General features: G+C 46.2%; 1 protein-coding gene across 1 annotated transcript in view; it reads right to left on the reverse strand.

Annotated features, from left to right (window-relative positions):
* The window catches only part of MYH16 (myosin heavy chain 16), a 44620-nt gene that overhangs the window by 7079 nt on the left and 18492 nt on the right, over nt 1-19049 (reverse strand). The window contains exons 16-37 of the mRNA XM_034436570.3: nt 18772-18833; nt 18130-18217; nt 17220-17337; nt 16993-17113; nt 16053-16189; nt 15071-15152; nt 13989-14162; nt 13214-13441; nt 12390-12494; nt 12038-12124; nt 10583-10728; nt 9282-9372; nt 7999-8055; nt 6833-6919; nt 6336-6581; nt 5124-5241; nt 4372-4499; nt 3370-3566; nt 3098-3230; nt 2073-2289; nt 884-1020; nt 580-683 (exon numbers count right to left, since the gene is read on the reverse strand). Of these exons, the coding sequence (XP_034292461.1) occupies nt 580-683; nt 884-1020; nt 2073-2289; nt 3098-3230; nt 3370-3566; nt 4372-4499; nt 5124-5241; nt 6336-6581; nt 6833-6919; nt 7999-8055; nt 9282-9372; nt 10583-10728; nt 12038-12124; nt 12390-12494; nt 13214-13441; nt 13989-14162; nt 15071-15152; nt 16053-16189; nt 16993-17113; nt 17220-17337; nt 18130-18217; nt 18772-18833 (2863 nt within the window). The remainder of the gene's footprint in view (nt 1-579; nt 684-883; nt 1021-2072; nt 2290-3097; nt 3231-3369; nt 3567-4371; nt 4500-5123; nt 5242-6335; nt 6582-6832; nt 6920-7998; nt 8056-9281; nt 9373-10582; nt 10729-12037; nt 12125-12389; nt 12495-13213; nt 13442-13988; nt 14163-15070; nt 15153-16052; nt 16190-16992; nt 17114-17219; nt 17338-18129; nt 18218-18771; nt 18834-19049) is intronic.

A 19049-nucleotide genomic window follows, 5' to 3' on the forward strand; every position in this document is an offset into this window, starting at 1 on the left:
TGTGCATGCGCACCTGGTAACAATGACCAGGTGGGTGGCAGAGCCTCGTGCTGCCATTGTTACCGGTTCTCTGAACTGGTCCGAACCAGTATCATTTCACGCCTGCGACCTACCCTGAAAGTAAGTCCTAGCTTGATTTTTACATGTGCACCCAATATAAGCCCTAATTAAGATCCTAATATAAGCCCTAATTAAAATTAAACTAGGGTGGGGATGGAAGCGGGGGAGCCAGGCCTCGCACCACCTGACACCTGCCTCGCCAGCCCATTTCTTCTGCAGCTGGCAAGGCTGGCAAGGCTTTCCTGAAGACCTCTGTAGCTGATAACAGAGCTCCAGATCGATTCGGAGCTCTATTATCGGCTGCAGAGGCCTTCAGGAACGCCTTGCCGGCCACAGAAGAAGTAGTTCCTGAAGGCCTCGGATAGCGAAAAGGAGGTTGGGGGTGACGCACACAAGTGAGATTAGTCAGTGGATGACATCACCTGAAAATAAGACCTGGTGCCTTTTTTTGATGGGAAAAAAATATAAGAGAGGGTCTTATTTTCGGGGAAACACGAGTACGGAGAATAGGTTTCAAACCTTGTGGCTTCGAATTCTTCCTCCTTCTCATGGATTCTCCGGTCAATGTCTGCCTTGACTTGGGCCAGCTCCAGCTGAATGCGGATCAGCTTGCTCTCTTCCACCTGTCAGCAAACAGAGGAGGAGAAGAACCATGGCCTCAGTTTCCCCAAACAGGAGTCCCAGCGCTCTTTTCTTGTGGCGAGGAAACCTTCCTGGAGAGTCTGAATCCTTGGGCCCACTTCTCTGAGGCAAGGACGCGTGGATGACAAAGGAGAGCAAGAATGACTAAACCAACGGAAGATGCTACCACGTTCAACGTTACCTCCAGGGAAGACTCAGCTTCCTCCAGGGCCACCTGAAGCTCGTCTTTCTCAATTTCCAACTTCTTTTTCATCTTCTGAAGCTCGTGGACACTTCTTCCTCCCTCGCCCAACTGGTCAACGAGATCCTTGATTTCCTCTGATTGAAAACAAAAAGATGCACGTACAGATATTTATTCAAGCCGATCAGATATTTATTCAAGCCGATCAGATATTTATTCAAGCTGACCATGGGCTGACACAAAGAAGTGGGGGGGGGGTTCAACTTATTTTCCAAAGCGCCAGAAGGCAAGAGAAGAAACCATGGATGGAAACCAATCAAGGAGGGAAGCAACCTGGAATTAAGGAGAAACTTCCTGACAGTGAATTAACCAGTGGAACCAGTTCAGAACTTGTGGGTACTCCATCACTGAAGGTTTTAAAGGAAAGACTGGACAGCCACTTGTCTGAAATGCTATAAGGTCTCCTATAGGGGGCTAGACTAGAAGATCTCCAAGGTCCCTTCCAGCTCTATTCTAATTATTATTGTCAGAAACTAGCTATGAAGGTCACAAATGGGATTCACGTAACCCTGGGGCTTTTAGGATACATGGTGAGTGCCAAGCATCTGAATTTTGAATCACATGACAGCGAGGATGCTGCGATGGCCTGAAGTACGTGGACTAGTTGTAAGTCAACTTTTTCAGTACCGTTGTAACTTTGAGTGATTGCTAAATGAACGGTTGTTCGTAGAGCAGGGGTGAAATCCAGCAGGTTCTGGCAGGTTCTGGAGAACCGGTAGCGGAAATTTTGAGTACTTCAGAGAACCGGCAAATACCACCTCTGGCTGGCTCCAGAGTGGGGAAGGAATGGGGATTTTGCAGTATCCTTCTCCCAGGAGTGGGGAGGGAATGGGGATTTTGCAGTATCCTTCTCCCAGGAGTGGGGAGGGAATGGGGATTTTGCAGTATCCTTCCCCCTGGAGTGGGGAGGGAATGGGGATTTTGCAATATCCTTCTCCCAGGAATGGGGACGGAATTGGGATTTTGCAGTATCCTTCCCCCTGGAGTGGGGAAAGAATGGGGATTTTGCAGTATCCTTCCCCTGCCATGCCCACCAAGCCATACCACGCCCACCAAGCCACGCCCACAGAACCGGTAGTAAAAAAAAAATTGGATTTCACCACTGTCGTAGAGGACTACCTGAACTCACCCTGAAGAGTCTTGTTTTCCTTCTTCACGGATTCCAGGTGCTCTAGGGCTTCCTCGTAGGCCGTCTTGAGCTTGAAGTTCTCCGTCATGTACATGCGACATTCCTTCTGGGAATTGTCCACCTCCAATTGGAGCTCCTCGCACTTCTGCTGCCATTCAGACAGCATCTTGTCAAAGGCCCGTTGCTTCTTATCCAGGGCTGCACAGGCTGCGTTGGACTGAGAAGCAGAAGAAGACAAGCATCACCTTCAACCTTGAGGTCCACCACTGATGATCTTGCTTGTTCTCCAAGCCTCGTCTCTAGGTTTTCGTCATTCTGATAGACAGAACCTCTGTTTCTGAGGTTCCTTCTAACCAAGAAACCAACCTTAACTTCTTTGGTACTGATGTTGAATCTGGTAGGATATTTATTGATACGAAAGGTGCCTATCATTTGTGGTTAACCGTTTAATCTTGGTGACATCATTTTGGGTCATAGGATAAGGTTAATCACCGTATTAAATCAGAAGTGGCCAATCATAGCCCTTCAGAATCCCTTTTTGCTGTTTCTAGAGACCTCCAAAGTCATGTCTCCAAGATTTTGCAACAAATCCAATGATAGCTCTTCTGTTTTCAATAAACGATGGTCTCAAAACTAGGCCTCCTGCACCATGGCGGGGGGAGCTGTTTTTGCCCTCCCCGGGCTCCAGAGGCTTTCCTTGAAGCTCCGGGAGGGCATAAATGGCCTCCCCAGGCTCTGGAGGCCCTCCTGCCTTCCCGAACTTCTGATATGCCCTTTTTTCGCCCTCCTTGAGCCTCTGCGCGCACCCTGCACTTACCTGCATCCAAAACGGGCCACGTGGAGACTCCTGGGAGGGGCGGGGCGGGCCAGCCAGGAGTGGGATTTGGGGGTTCTCCAAACTGCACAGAATCTTAGCTAGAGGTTCTCCCAAACCCTTGCGAACACCCAGCAGCCCCATCCCTGGGCTTGGTGCCAAGAAGAAACCCTCATCCCCAGGGACATCCGTTTAAAACTTGTTATTTTACCTTTTCAAGATCCAAAGTTAGATCTTCCACTTCCATCTGGAGCTTCTGCTTGTACTTCTCCATGCTGGCTACCCGAGCTTGTGCCGTTTCGGCTGCTTCCTCTGCCTCCTGAAGACGGGCGGTCAGTTTTCTCCTGCAAGAAACAAGAAAAAAAATGTCCCAGGTATGAGATGGGTCAAACAATGACGATAACCTTCTAGATATCTCAGAATCCCTCATCAGGTTGCCAGATGTCCTAGATCTACAACCTTGCTCTCTACCACCTTACTCACTTAGTCTCTTCCAGCTCCTCTGTTCTCTGAATAGCATCGGTTTCATATTTGGTCCTCCAGGTTGTAACTTCGGTGTTGAGCTTGGAGACCAAGCGTTGGAGCTCAGATTTGCCGGTTTGCTCTTCCTCCAGCTGCTCTTTGATCAAATCCAGGTCGTGTTTGGTGTTGGCCAGACTGACCACTGCAGCACTGCGGGCCTAAGGACAACCAGAGTTGTAGCTGATTAATCTACTTCCTCTCTCATATTTCCATTTCTTTGTTCATAGTTTCTCTTACAAAAACCCTCAGGCCCAACCAGATGAAAATCATAACTAGCTACCTATTGTTTAATTATCAGAAAACAAGTTTTCCCGACTCTAGGGGGCGGTGCTCATCTCTGTTTCAAAGCCGAAGAGCCAGCGCTGTCTGAAGACGTCTCCGTGGTCAGGTGCCGGCATGACTCAACGCCAAAGGCGCACAGAACGCTGTTCCCTTCCCACCAAAGTTGGCTCCTATTTTTCTTGCATTTTTTACGTGCTTTCGAACTGCTAGTTTGGCAGAAGCTGGGATGAGTAACGGGAGCTCACTCCATTACATGGCACTAGGGATTCGAACCGCTAAACTGCCGACCTTTTGATCGACAAGCTCAGCGTCTTAGCTACTGAGCCACCGCGTCCCAAAACAAGCTTTACGGATAGTTAATTTCTTAATTTCTGGCAGATCGTGACCATCTCGCTAAAAACCAACATCTGCTGAGTTTTTCTTTGTAGGAGATGTCCCAAAAATTACACTTATTTGCTTTTTAGGACAACCAGTTCCTCCTCCAGCACCATGTTGAAGTTTCTCCAGGATGTTGGGATCTGTGGCCAAAACCCATGTGAGGAACATCAACCCGTGGGGTCTTTGCATGCTCAACCTTCAGAACCAGCTGAGTTTGGAGGTCTTCGTTGGGAGTTCTCTGTGCTTGGCTTCCGTGATTTGGGTTTTAATAACCCAAATGGAGCCATCGTTGCAAGAACTTACCTTGGACTCTTCGTCCAGCTGTCGCTTGAAGTCGTCCACTTGGGAAGTGAGGGATGTCTTGACCCGAAGGACTTGATTGAGCCGTGACTGACCTTCTTCGTGCTCCCGGCTCAGCTCGTTGTTCTCAGCTGCAGGGGAAGGGTTAAAAAGAGGAATGGAGGAGAACTGGGTTATGGATTGATTTATTTCTCCATCCATCTCGCCGTACCTGGTGGGCTGATGCTTCCCTCAGCATGATCAGTCTTTAAATGCCCAGGAGACTGAACATAAATTCATGAAAGTGATGATTGTGGAAGATTGGACTAATGGGTAAGGTGTTTCTAATCAGTGGATAGCTGGAAAATCTTTGTTTTGTCTCTATTTTTTTCTTCTTCTTCTATGGCTGAGCTAGGCCTCATTTACAATGCAACCCGTAGCTTTGGCTCGTTCTTTGCTTTCAAGCTGGCAGGAAATTGAGCATCAAGGTTTGGCAATCAATTCACCCAAACTCGGTGATGCGGTTGAAGGAACACCAAAAGAGACAAGATAAATGAAGCCTGGCCATCGTGCCTCTAACTTTTCTTGAAAAAGGGCCAACACCAATTTCTCCGAGGTAGGAATGAAAAACTAAAGACACACGAGGACGTGACCACGAAGGACACGAGGCTGGAATTGCTTAGTGGCCAGGGTGAACATTTTTAAAAATTGGACAATTCAATAAAATGAAACAAAATAAAGTAGTGGAACTCTGGAGATCGCCCAAGGAAACCAACCTTGGAGTCTGTTCCTGACGGCGTTGATTTCTGCTTGATTCCTTTCCATCTCAGCCAGTCGGGCGGTGACTTCAGCCAGGTTGTCCTCCAATCTGCGGACGTGAGCTTCGGCATTAATCTGCCAGGAATTAGAGGAGAAGACAACTTCAGAATAACTCAAGAGTTCCTGCTTACATTTCAACAAACCAGCTGCAACCCTTGGAACTGTGGACTCTGCCGCAGGTAACTAACAGTAGTACGGTACTTGTTAGGCCCGCAGACCTGTGGCCCACAAAAGACACATTGAGGTTCTTCTAAGCCCGTGATGGCAAACCTATGGTACCCATGCCACAGGTGGCACACAGAGCCATTTCTGCGGGCACGCGAGCTGTCGCCCTAGGTCAGCTCCACCACGCATGCGTGCAGCCTCCTGCTGGCCAGCTGATTTTCAGGTCCCTGTCGCCCATGCGGGAGAAGTGCATGCATGCCCATGCCGCTCCTCTCCTCCCAGGAGTCTCCACGGAGCCCGTTTTGGATGCCAGGTAAGTACAGGGCTCGCGCGGAGGCTCTGGGAGGGCAAAAAATGGCCCGTTTTCAGCCTCCAGAGGCCTCTGGAGGGCTGGGGGAGGCCGTTTTTGTTCTCCCGGAGGCTCTAAAAAAGCCTCTGGAGGGTGAAAAATGGGTCTCCCAGAATTATCGGAAGTCCGGAAACGGCCCATTTCCGGCCTCCGGAGGGCCAGGGGAGGCCGTTTTTGCCCCCCCGGAGGTTCTAGGAAAGCCTCCAGAGCCTGTGGAGGGTGAAAAACAGGCCTTCCGGAAGTCCGGAAACGGGACAAATCTAAGCAATGTCTTTTATCATTCCTCACCTGTAGACAGAATCTTGCCACGCTGAAGGAACTACTTGCATCATTAAATATATACTCCAAAGTTCTAGGGAGGAGCTGACCTGACCTTCTTCCTCCCAACCAAACTATCTAAACTTTGCTGTCTCTTGGTCCTCTGGAATGCAGCCCCTCCCTTCTGGGAATCCAGACCCTCTTCCACCACAGTACTGCATCCAGTAGCTCAATCCATCAAAGGACTCAGTAAAGATCTACCATGTTCCTGACTTTGCCTCTTCAACCATGTGCAAATAACTAGGACGACAAAGAGAAGATGCCGGTTGAGGTTCCAGCCGTGAGGTTGGGGTTCCCAGCCTCGCGCGATGGCGTTTTTCTCTCTTGTTCGTCGTACCTTGGATTTTTGGACGTTTTCCATGCTGCTGCTGAGATCATCGATCTCGGCCTTCATGACCTGCTTGTCTTTCTCCAACTTGGATTTGACCCTTTGCAGGTTCTCCAGGTGTTCCGTCATCTCGGCCATGGCGTCGGTGTGCTTCTTGCGCAGGGTGGAAGCCGTGGCCTCACTCTGCAAGGCGGCTTCTTCCAGCTCTCGCCGGAGCTTAAGCAGCTCGGCTTCCCGTTTGCGGTTCTGCTCAATCTGGGCGCAGAGAGTAGAGAGGGAGTAAGAGGTAAGCATCCCACCCTCCCTTCGAAATCATCAACGCTGCTCTAATTGTGGGGTCCCCAACATTGTCTGACACACCGTTACTTCTAACGCTTGAAAACCCGTACAAAAAAGAGATGGCTGGGTGTCCTAGGGAGGATTCGTTCTTTCGAGACTCAGTTTCTCAGCATGTGAAATGGGCACGGCACGGTAGCCATCAGCTACCCTGATTGATGTATGTTTACCTGAGCTGTGGTAGCTCCTCCGGCTTCCTCAAGTCTGTCGGTGAGCTCTTCCAGTTCCCGGGAGAGGTCACTGCGTTGCTTCTCAATCTAAAAGCAAAATATTAAATTTTATTTTGGTTTATTAAACGTTTATGCTGCTCATCTTCCCTATAGGGAGGCTGTAATTGGGAGTATAAAATTTTAGCCTTCCTTCCTCTCTTCTTCCCTCCCTCCCTCCCTTCTTTCTCCCTCCTTCCTTCCTTCCTCCTTCCCTTCTATCTCCCTCCCTTTCTCCCTCCTTCCTCCCTTCTTCCCTTCCTTCCTTCTTTCCTTCCGTCCTTCCTTCCATCTCCTTCCTTCCTCCCTCCCTCCCTTCTATCTATCTCCCTCCCTCCTTCCTTCCTCCCTTCCTCCCTCCCTTCTTTCTCCTTCCTTCCTTCTGTCTCCCTCCTTCCTCCCTTCTTCCCTTCCTTCCATCTCTTTCCTTCCTTCCTTCCTTCCTTCCTTCCTTCCTTCCTTCCTTCCTTCCTTCCTTCTCCTTCCTCCCTCCCTCCCTTCTATCTCCCTCCCTCCCTCCCTCCCTCCCTCCTTCCTTCCTTCTTCCTTTCTTCCTTTCCAAATACATTGTCCTAAAAAGCTCCATAAATAAAGATGAGGAGACACTGCCAAGCAAGGTGAAAGGAGAAAAACAGAGTCAATGTTTAATTTATTTCTTTTAGATTTTTTGGGGGTCTTGCCTTTGTTTTTATAAATAACTCAAAGTGTTATTTACTCAACTGTTAACATACTTAATATTTCTTCCTCCCCCTCCAATAACAACCTTGGGAGGTGGGCTGGGCTGAACAATGGAAAGATCCAAACCATTTTATCAGAATGTTCTGCCTTGAGTCAGTGACAAAACAGAGGCTACAGCTGCGAAACAGGCGGATTTGAACTTCCAGCAGTGTTTCAGGGTCATTGGAAATTCTCAAGGGGTTCCAAAAGAGCCCTAAAAACAAATGATTTCCAAACTCCAGACGGGGTGTTTCAAACATGACCTGGAGAATTTCAGAAACAACTTGATTTTGAAATGTTTTGCACAGTCCTGCAATCTGTGTAAGGATTCTAAACTGGTTTGGAACTAGGATAGGCATCGCTGTCTTGAACTGAATGGGCCACTTCTTTGATTCTGGAGAAAATAGATTTACCTTCGCCCTTATGGACCGTTCTGCTTCCAGTTCTTCTTCCAATTCTTCAATTCGAGCCTATTAGAAGCAAAAACACCATGAGATGCGTGTCAGCACTTCAAGCTTCATTTACTCTAGTGCTGACATAAGAAGGAGAAGCGGAGGCGTCTGGAAAGGGACGTTTGACTTTTCACCTACTTATTTTCCCTGGAGATAATATCCCCTAGGAGATGGGATGGGAGGGGGGAAATTCCTTTGAGCTGGAGCGGTAGATTAGGGGTAGAATGACTTGGAAGATGGCCAATGAGTGCAGGGGAGTGGGGAACGGAAAGAGAGGGTTTTGGGTCTGGAAGTCAGTGTTGGCTACGATGAGCCAGGATTTAGAATGTCGTGCTTAATAAATGGGAGTTTTTATCAAAGACTTTGTTTGAAATGCAATTTACTTGAGACGACCTCGAAACTTAACAATGCGAAGCAATAGGAAGAAAGGTTACCGGAATTGGCTGTGTCTAGTTGAATGAAAAGAAGGACTACGGGTGACATGATAGCAGTCTTCCAATATATGGTAGACTGCCCCAAAGAAGAGGGAGTCAAGTTATTCTCCAAAGCACCAAGAAGGCAGGACAAGAAGCAACAGATGGAAACTAATCAAGGAAAGAAGCAACCTAGAACTAAGGAGGAATTTCCTGACAGGGAGAACCATTAATCAGTGGAATAACTTGCCTCCAGAAGTTGTGAATGCTCCAACGTTGGAAGTTTTTAAGAAGAGATTGGAAAACAGTTTTGTCTGAAGGGGTATTGAGTCTCCTGCTTGAGTAGTGGGTTGGATTAGAAGACCTCCAAGGTCCCTTCCAACTCTGTTATTCAGTGTTTTGAGGTAGGATAACTAAGAGACCCTTTAAAACAGCCAGGTTCACCACATACCAAAATTAGGGTTAGGGTTAGGGTTAGGGTTAGGGAACTAAGACCCAGCAAAAATTGCATGTCTTCCTGCCTTCTTGGTGAGGAGAAGAATTACATATATGAAGCTGCCTTTGGAAATGTCTGAAGACCATACAAGACTTCAGATGATCTCTTAAATGTTTTCTTTCATGGTCAAAATCATCTCCAACCATCTTGGCAAAGTAATCTGGAAGCCCTGAGAAACTGAGCTGACATACAGTAGTTTGAAATCTTAAGATGTCCTCTTAAAGTAGCCAAATCTGGATGGGAACAGGGGAGCTAATGTTGTTAGCCAAAGTTGATTATGGAAAAAAGGTGGTGGAACGAGACAAATTATGTCCGTCTGTCTTTCTCTCCCCTACCTGGTGTTCCTTCAGTTTTCTCTGAAGGGTGGAATTCAGAGCCTGCTCATCTTCCAACCTGGAATTGACGGAATTGATCTCTAAGTCTCGCCTGGAAGAGAAGATACATCAGGGTTATTCAAAGACTCCGTGGATGTGTCCATGCAGGTTCTCCATCATCCAGGTCATGGTTGTCCCAAAGGTGCTTTTTCAAGAGGCAACTGGACTTCCTGGTTTTTCCTTGAAGACGTTTCGCTTCTCATCCAAGAAGCTCCTTCAGCTTCTTGGATGAAAAGTGAAACGTCTTCAAGAAAAAACCAGAAAGTCCATTTGCCTCTTGAAAAAGCATCTTTGGGACTATGGAAATGTAGTTTCAAACATCATATTTGTTGTGACCTAGGCCCAAGTAGTTATTATGAGACACAATCAGTCCTAAACAAGCATATTTTATTAGAACAGCTGAGAATTACTTCATTCTCAGCTTAGTCCAAATTAACTCCAAAACAAGTCCTTCAGAAAAAGTCCTTCAGCCTTATCACAAATTTTTGTCTTCTTTGACACCCTGCCAAAGGCTTTTCTTGGCAAAGCCCCACAAAATTCAGAAACAAGAGACGCCGACAAGAAACAAATGTAGCAATGTTGCTTTCCTACAAAGAGCCCAAGAGCCATTGCTGCTCTTTTAAGCCTTATGAGAAGGACCAATCATCTCCTGGCCTTACTCCCAAGCCGTCCTTTTTGCTTTAGCTGCTCTTGCCTTCTGGCAGCTCTTCGCATGTGTGCACTAGGAACAGGCTCCTCCTGTTCCTTTGCCTCTCTGCTGTCCGCCTCTGGAGGCTCCAGAGTCAGCACATCACACCCAGATGGCCCTGGCCCCATCTCTGCCTCCGACGCAGAGCCCTCATCAGAGCCTTCCCCTGACTCCAGAACTGGCCCATTGTCCTTCCCAGCCTCCTCACTGTCTGACTCGGATGCCAGCTCCTCAGGCTGCTGATGGACCACAACAATATTAAAGCTTGCGCTCAGGTTCACAAACCATGATTGGGGTGTTCCCACATAGTGTTACACTCAAACAAATAAGCTATGGTTGGTTTTTGCAGCCTCCTGAACCGCAAAATATATATATCCACCCACCGTTTTCGCTTAGTTTGTGTGAACACATCCGGAAAGCAGTAATAATCAACTTCCCAATCTAGTACCCTCCAGGAGTGTTGGACTACATTTCCCAGAATTCTCCAGATATCAACCCCCATCTATACCAGCTCAGCCAAATGGTTTGTTCTACAAACCAAGGGTTCATGTGGAAGGAGGACCTGGCCACTTACTTCTTCACCACCTCTTCCAAATCCAGCTTAGTCCTCTCCATTTCGTTCAGATTTTCGATGGTCATCTTCAAGTCACCCTCCGCTTTGCGACGGGCTTTTTCAACCTCGGCACGGATTTTCTTCTCTTGTTCCCAGTTGTCTTCCAACTGATTGAGACAAGCCAAGGAACCAGAGATTAAAAAGGAACCATTTACCAATACAACCAAGGAAGCATAAGGTAAAGGTTAAGGTTCCCCTCGCACATACGTGCTAGTCTTTTCCGACTCTAGGGGGCGGTGCTCATCTCCGTTTCAAAGCTGGAGAGCCAGCGCTGTCCAAAGACGTCTCTGTGGTCATGTGGCCAGCATGACTCAACACTAAAAGTGCACGGAACGCTGTTCCCTTCCCACCAAAGGTGGTCCCTATTTTTCTACTTGGATTTTTTAGGTGCTTTCCAACTGCTAGGTTGGCAGAAGCTGGGACAAGTCACGGGAGCTCACCCCATTACGTGGCGCTCGAACCGCTGAATTGCCGACCTTTCGATCGACAAGCTCAGCGTCTGTACAAAAATCAGCGTGATGCAAGAAGGTACTGAGGTCCTAGAACAAGGGTGTCAAACTCGATTTCATTGAGGGCTGCATCAAGGTTGTGTCTGACCTTGGGGGGGGGGGCTGGGGCCACGGCCTGGGTGGGCGTGGCCAGCTCGACGTCACTCATGTCGGGAGCACCTGTGGTGGGCCAAGCGGACATGGGGGGGGGAATCCTCTTGCAACTTTCTGCCAGCTAAAATGGAGCTTGGGAGGGCCGCATGTGGCAGAGGGATGCAGGAGGCCGTAGCAGCCGAAAACAGAGCTCGGGAAGGCCGCATGGGCCAGTCCGTTGTTTCCAGGGTGGCCCTGCAGGCCAGATCTAAGCCAGATCTGGCCTGTGGGCCTTGAGTTTGACACCTCTGTACTAGAAAGAACTTAACAAAGAGCAACGAAGATGATAAAGAGGTTTGGAGGCCAAAGCATATAATGAATAGTTAAAGGAACTAGGTACGTCTACTTTAATGAAGAACAGGACTAGGGGTGACATGATAGCAGTCTTCCAAGGGTCTGTCACAGAGAAGTGAGGCTCATCCTATTCTCCAAAGCCCCTGAGGGCAGGACAAGAAGCAACAGATGGAAACTAACCAAGGAGAAAACCAACCTAGAACTAAGGAGAAATTTCCTGACAGTGAGAACAATTGATCAGTGGAACTTCTGCCTTCAGAAGTTATGGGTGCTCCATCACTGGAGGTTTTCAAGAATTGGACAACCAATTGTCCAGAATAGAATAAGGACTCCCGCTTTGGGCAGGGGGTTGGACTTGAAGACCTCCAAGATCCCTTCCAGCCCTACCATTTGTACAAAGGCCGCTGCAGTCTCTCCCTTAAAAACCCCTTGGTTGAAAGTCTGCTCCCAACCTCTGCGGGAAGGAGAAGTCAATGCTGACCTCGTGGATCTGAGTGCTGAGTTTACTGTTGGTCTTCGTCAGATGGTTCACTTTGTCTTCCTCGGCTTGGAGGTCGTCCAGCGTTTTCTGCAAAGGAGGAGGAGGAAGCGTCGTAAGGAGGAGGAGATTGCCACGTTGCAGAAACAGCTCGCAGGGAAGGCCAGAGACGCCACAATTGTACCACAATTAAAATCTTAAATGACAACCACGTCCAAAACGGTGACCAAGAAAACTGCAGCTGGAAACTGCAGACTATCTGTGTGATGCCTTTGCATGGCGTAAATCTTCGCCTTGGCCAAAAAGTGGGGTCCTGGTCCATAAAAATCCATAGGATGAGCTGCCTGCTTCTCACCTGGTGTAGCTCGTCCAGGGCTCTTTTCTCCTTCTGGAGTTTGGCCACCGAGTCCTCCCGGGCTTGTAGGTCACCAGTCAAAGTTCGGACTCTGTGATCAAGAGCCTTGAAAGAAGCAAGAGAAATTCATACAGAACCACCCATCCTGAGCAGATGATCGATCTAAGATATACATTTAGGATGAAAGAAAGAAAGAAAGAAAGAAAGAAAGAAAGAAAGAAAGAAAGAAAGAAAGAAAGAAAGAAAGAAAGAGAAAGAAAGAAAGAGAGAGAAAGGAAGGAAAAGAGGGAAGGAGGAAAGCAAAGCAAAGGAATAAGGAAGGAAGGAAGGGAAGGAGGGAAGATGGGAAACAAAGGAAAAGAAAGAAAAGAGGAAGAAAGATGATTGGGAAAAAAAGAAAAGGAAGGAAAGAAAAAAAACATGGAAGGAAAAAAGGGAAGGAAAATGGAAGGAAGGAAGGAAGATGGGAAACAGGAAAAGAAAGAAAAGAAAGGATGGAAGGAAACAAGGGAAGGCAAATGGAAGGAAGGAAGGAAGATGGGAAACAAAGAAAAGAAAGGAAAGGAAGGAAAGAAAAGAAAGGATGAAAGGAAAAAAGGGAAAGAAAATGGATGGATGGAAGGAAGGAAGATAGAAAGACAGAAAGAAGAAGAGGAAGGGGAAGGGGAAGAAAGAGGACGGAAGAAGACATAGTCTGATCCATCTAATATATGAATAAGTCATGGCAAGTATGACTCTGCTGGGAAGTTCCCACTTCCAGAACCAGCGAAGAACAACTCAAGACATGTCTTCAAAAGGGCCACCGCCAAAGCCAAAATGCTTACTTGTTTCTCCTTTTCGGTCTTAGCCAACGTGGTCTCCAGCCCCTCGAGGTCTCGCTTGAGATCATTAAGTTCCGCTTCCAACTTGCGCTTGTTGGCACTCAAGGAGGCGGCTGAGCTTTCTTCCTCCTCCAGGCGTTCTTTCATGTCGGAAATCTGGCTTTCCAGATCCATCTTGGCCTTCATCATTTGAGTCAGGCGCTCTTCCGCATCGGTCAGGTTCTCTTGTTCCTGAAAGAGGAGCAAGAGAAAATATTGGAGTTCTCTTTGTTATTCTTACTTGAATGACCGACCATCTATAGAAGGTAGCGCTGATGGCTACCAGCCTCACTGGCTTGAAAAAAAGGGTTGGGTGAATTGATGGAACTGACCAAAGGGAAAATTTGTAGCTCAGGGTTGAACTGTGGATTCCTAGGTGCTCTCTAAACTTGGTTGTTTTCTTACAGATGTTTCATTACCCAACTGGATAACACTTCTAGCACTTTTGGGATGTTACCTAGTTGAGTAATGAAACATCTGCAAGAAAACCACCAACCTCAAGAGCACCAAGGATCCCACAGAATTGATGGAAGTCATGGAGATCAATGGCTATTCAATACCATAAAAATGGTTCTGCCCTCAATGGCAACCCTTCTGTGAAACTGCCTACCGTCCAAAATATCTCTAACCCCACCGACTTCTGGAGGGCACTCCTCAACATCTCAAGCAAAGCTTAGGATGGCCCTCAAGCCAACGGAAGTTGCACATCCTTCCTCGAGGATGAATTTAGTAGACTCACAGCCTGCAGTTGGATGGTCAAGTCATTCTTCTCTTGGCTCAGGGTGGCCAACTTCTCCTCCAACTCCTTGATGCGGTCCATCAGTTCCTGAGTCTTGGACATGGCACTCCTCAGCTCTTCCTCCTTTGCTTTCATCTCGTCCTCTTGGCGGGCCACGTTCAACAGAGGTTTCACCTACAGGTGGGAACCAAAGTAAAAGATTTGTGACCTCTCTAAACATAGTTATGTTATCCAACTCTCCACCACTTTTCCATGGAATCAAAAGACCCAAGGACTGGAATTGTGCTTGAGATAAAAAATCAACTGGATCCCTCCAAAACACTCACCTCTACCCCATGTCCCTTCAAAAACTCTTGAGACTTTCTAAGACAACCCTTCTCAGTTTTCTATTTGCTTTAAAAATGGCATAAAATTATATATTGACACACCTACAGAAGATGTTTTTAATGCGCTGCGCAGACAGACAGATGACGCACAAACCTTTGCATCCTATTTCAGAATACCTGAAGAACATGATAGCCAAAACAGGTTGTTGTTGGGCTTAGATTGCTGTTCCAAATTTATTTAAAACACCAAGAAGAATAATGAACATATTTTCGAAAAAGTTACCGTCTTAAAGGGTCACCAAATCGTGTGAGATTTTTAAACAGCACCCAAGCTATCAAGTGACATTGCAACTCATGGAAATACTGTACACACCATACAAAGACACATAGCCAGAGATAATAGAACAACAAACTTTTGGTAGGAGTTAGCTCCACCCTTTTGGTAGGAGTTAGTTCCACCCTTTTAGTAGGAGTTAATTCCACCCTTTTGGTAGGAATTAGCTCCACCCTTTTGGTAGGAGTTAGCAGCTCCACCCTTTTGGTCGGAGTTAGCTCCACCCTTCTTTCTCATGGGCAATTAACCATATCGCCAAAAAGTGTTTCTTCTTGTTGAATAAACAGGCGGAGAACATCTCTCCTTGCTGCTTATTGTCCGAAGTCATCCATTGACTAAAAACAACAGCTCTCGTGTTGTTTTGATACAACCTGAAGCCTTGGGTGGTGGAAACCTCTCTCTTCCTTCCACTACTGCCTCACCTTATTGTACAGTTTCCACCATCCCCAGAAACGCATCTGTAAGAACTTGCGAACGTTCCTCTGGATCAGCATCAGGCCCAACCTTGTTTTTAAAAAAGAGAGAGGAACAAGAGTTAGGAAAGAAGAAAACATGGTCCTCCAATGGCATGATGACGAACCTGGGTCTGTATTTGTGGATGCAGGAAGATCTTAAGGCTAAACAGTGGCTTCTCCAAAAGGGCATAAACCTATGGTGGACATACACCAGAAGAAGACAACCTATTTGAAATAGGCACGCAGATTGAGAAATTCTAATGCATGTCATGAATGTTTTATTTGCAAGAGTTCTCAATCAGATACTGTCCTGGCAGAATGTTGATGTTGAATGTTGAATGTTGAATCTCGATGGTAGATTTTAATGATTCATTCATTCATTCATTCATTCATTCATTCATTCATTCATTCAGAATAACAGATTAACAGAGTTGGAAGGAATCTTGGAGGTCTTCTAGTCCAACCCTCTGCTAAAGCGGGAGACCGTATATCATTTCAGACAAATGGTTGTCCAATCTTTTCTTGAAAACCTCCAGTGATGGATCACCCACAACTTCTGGAGGCCAGTAGTTCCACTGGTTAATTGTTGTCCCTGTCAGGAAATTTCTCCTTAGTTCTAGGTTGCTTCTCTCCTTGATTAGTTTGAATCCATTGCTTCTTGTCCTGCCTTCAGGTGCTTTGGAGAATAGGTTGACTTAGATATTGGAACACTGCTATCATAATCATGTCATAATACCATAATATCATAATATTATAATGCTATCATAATCATAATTATAATAATTAATTATAATGCATAATTATAATGCTATCATAATCATGTCACCCTTAATCCTACATCCATCCGTCCATCCATCCATCCATCCATCCATCCATCCATCCATCCATCCGTCCGTCTGTCTAATCCCTTCTTAATGGAAAGAAGGGAAGATATAATTTATTTCCTTACCTTCTCTCCAGCATCTTCTTGAACTCAATTCTCATCAGGAAACCACGGACGCGACTCTGTAGCATGGTCATGATCTTGGCCAAGCGCTCATCCCTCATGTCTTCCAACTTGGCCAAGACTCCAGCGCGGAAGAACACCTGAGAAAACAATGGACTTATGTACACAAATCCATTCACAAGATCAAGTCGGAAGAACCAGCCCCCTAAAGTCTCCCGGATCCATGAGGGTTGAAAGATGAGAAGAGAAGTGAGAAGAGTCCATCCCAAGCAGACCACCAATGAAGTGTTGCAACTTGGTGAACTATCCGCACTGTTAGGAAATGGCTATTGCCTAACTAGTTGGTCAGGCAATATATAAACTATCAATACATGTTTGTTAAAAGGTATTATATTGCTTTAAGACTGTATTGCATCATTCTGTATCCTGATTGGCTAAACTCTGTAGCCAATGTACTTAAGGGGAAGCCTGAATCATGGCTTGGGGAACACAACACCATTTTATCTGCTTATTTGCTGTTACTCTCTACTTGTTCTCTCTGCATGATCACTGTTTGATCATTGCTAGTTGTTGTTTTTCTACTATTTATTGAATGTTTTAATACTGAACTTGTTCCTGTTTGAAACTCAAGAAGAACTGTTTTATTGTGTAATGACAACAACTGGTAAGAAGACTTTGTACTTGGAATATCCCTGAACTGATATTTTAACTATCGCCTTATCTGTATATGACTTGGATTGTTATTGGACTTTGCTTTACTTTTTTCTAAAAAGTAAAAGACTACCACAACTCAGTGTGTCAGTATATTAACTGTGTTTATTCACTCTCATATGCATACGCAAGGGGTACTCTGCTCAATAACCCATAACATCGGTTATGAGCCAAGAATATCCTTAACACGCACAATTGTGTTTTCTTGCAGGAAAGAAACCATTCTTAGTACCTTAGTATGTCCAATTTTGTACTCGTTCTCCCCAAGTTCAAGAGATCCCAGAATAAGTTCAGAGGCTTTCTTGTTGTCCACAAATCCTTGAGGAATGACGTTGGGATTCAGCACCTGATACCTGATGTCAAGAAGACACAAAAAAAGGAATTATTTGGTCTGGTTGAGACTTTGGGACGTCAAGGTCCCAACGCACCAATGATGGAGGAAAGGGTCAACTCCATCACCTTTGCTTGAACTCGGGGTACTGCAGTCTGTTGGGGAACCCTTTCCGGCAGATACGGATACCTTCCAGGACACCGTTGCAGGCCAATTGATGCAAGATCAGATGAGCATCCACCACACCTGTAGAGACACAAAGCAGGATGATGACCATCTTTCCACAACCTTCACAAGAAGTTCTGCAAGGCAATGATTGGCATGGATTTGCTCCTCAAGCTTTCTTCAGCTTGGTGACCAAGACGGAAACCATCTCGCCCTTTTGATCTGGATCTTGACTAGATCCTCTTGTCCTTGGTGAGTGTTGACTGCTTGTTCTGGAATCCAATGCTCCCACTGCCCTTAACCATGGGTGCAATCTATTACACGCTATGCTAAAGCATGCCTTGTTTAATGATGATTTACTGAATCAGACATCTTAACTAACTTCTTGCACGTCATACCAAGGATAAATGTGGTTTCTAACCTCAATGGTTGGCTAAACCATTGGTTTGAGTGTGAAGGGGACTTTTGCAAACTATATTTCATGGTTTCATCTCTCACACAATCCAACAAGAGACAAGTAAATCAAGGCATCGTTAAATATGATGCATAAGTATTTTCCTCTGGATCTTTTAATCCTTTATTTGCACTGGAATCCATTCTTCTCTTTTCTCCAGTTTGCCAGTACAGCTAAAGTCTTAACAGAGATCATCTTTTAGTATTGCAATCCGTAAAGCGGCGAAAAACTTCAGATTCGGTTCCAGAAAGGGTGCTTTAAATTCTGCAAGATTGAGAATAAAGCCTCTGTCCACAACCCTTTAAAGCACCCCTGTCTTTTCTTAAGTCACCAGCTGTATGTAGGGTATTTCCCAAAGAAAAAAATGGACTTGGTTTGCTTGTTTAAGAGATGAAAAATGATGATTTCGACCCACATACCGGATTGCTTGAACTCATTGGGCACGATACAGCGGACAAAATGGGGAGCAGTGCTGTGCAAAGTGGCCATCAGTTTGTTGAGCTGCTCCTGAAATAGACAGAAAAGGAAGGAAGGAAGGAAGGAAGGAAGGAAGGAAGGAAGGAAGGAAGGAAGGAAGGAGAGGGAGGGATGGAGGAAAGGAGAGGGAGGGAAGAGAGAAAAGGAAGAAAGGAAGGAAAAAGAGAAAAGGAAGGAAGGAAGGAAAAAGAGGCAGGGAAAGGAGAGAAAAGGAAGTAGTATGGAAAGGACAGGAGGGAAGGAGGAAGGAAGGAAGGAAGGAAGGAAGGAAAAAGGCAGGGAAAGGAGAGAAAAGGAAGTAGTAGGGAAAGGACAGAAGGGAAGGAAAGAAAAGTAGAGAAAAGGAAGTAGGGAAAGGATAGAAGGAAGGAAGGAAAAAGAAAAGGGAAGGAAGGAAGGAAAAAGAGAGAAAAGGAAGAAAGGAGTTAGGAAGAGGTGTTAACAAATATCCATGGGACTAGCTGGGAAGCCGTTACAACAACTAAGCAGGTGTAAGCTGATGGAAGCATTAAGGAGGCACGGATTGCTCCTCGTAAGATATGATGACCTTCAAGAAACAGGAGGCACCTGAACATGTCACTTACTCTGTAGAAGTTGGAGACGGTCATAAAGGAGGAGCCTCTTTTCTGTTTCTTGGTCCCCGAAGCTGAGGAGAGCATTGAAAAGCAAGTGATTCAACAGGAACACACAAAGAGAGAGAACAGCCAACCTGTGGAATGGGAACGACTGGCCCCGGTTGACTCGCCATGGCCAACTTGCTGCAGGACAACTCAACATCGGACAATCCGATGAGGGATAATTCAAGAGAGGGACAAGGTCACCACAGCCTGGAGGACTTCTAACTGGAGAAGGTTCAAAACAA

Source organism: Pantherophis guttatus, chromosome 14 (genome assembly GCF_059756535.1).
Source record: "Pantherophis guttatus breed Tessera chromosome 14, ASM5975653v1, whole genome shotgun sequence".
NCBI lineage: Eukaryota > Metazoa > Chordata > Lepidosauria > Squamata > Colubridae > Pantherophis > Pantherophis guttatus.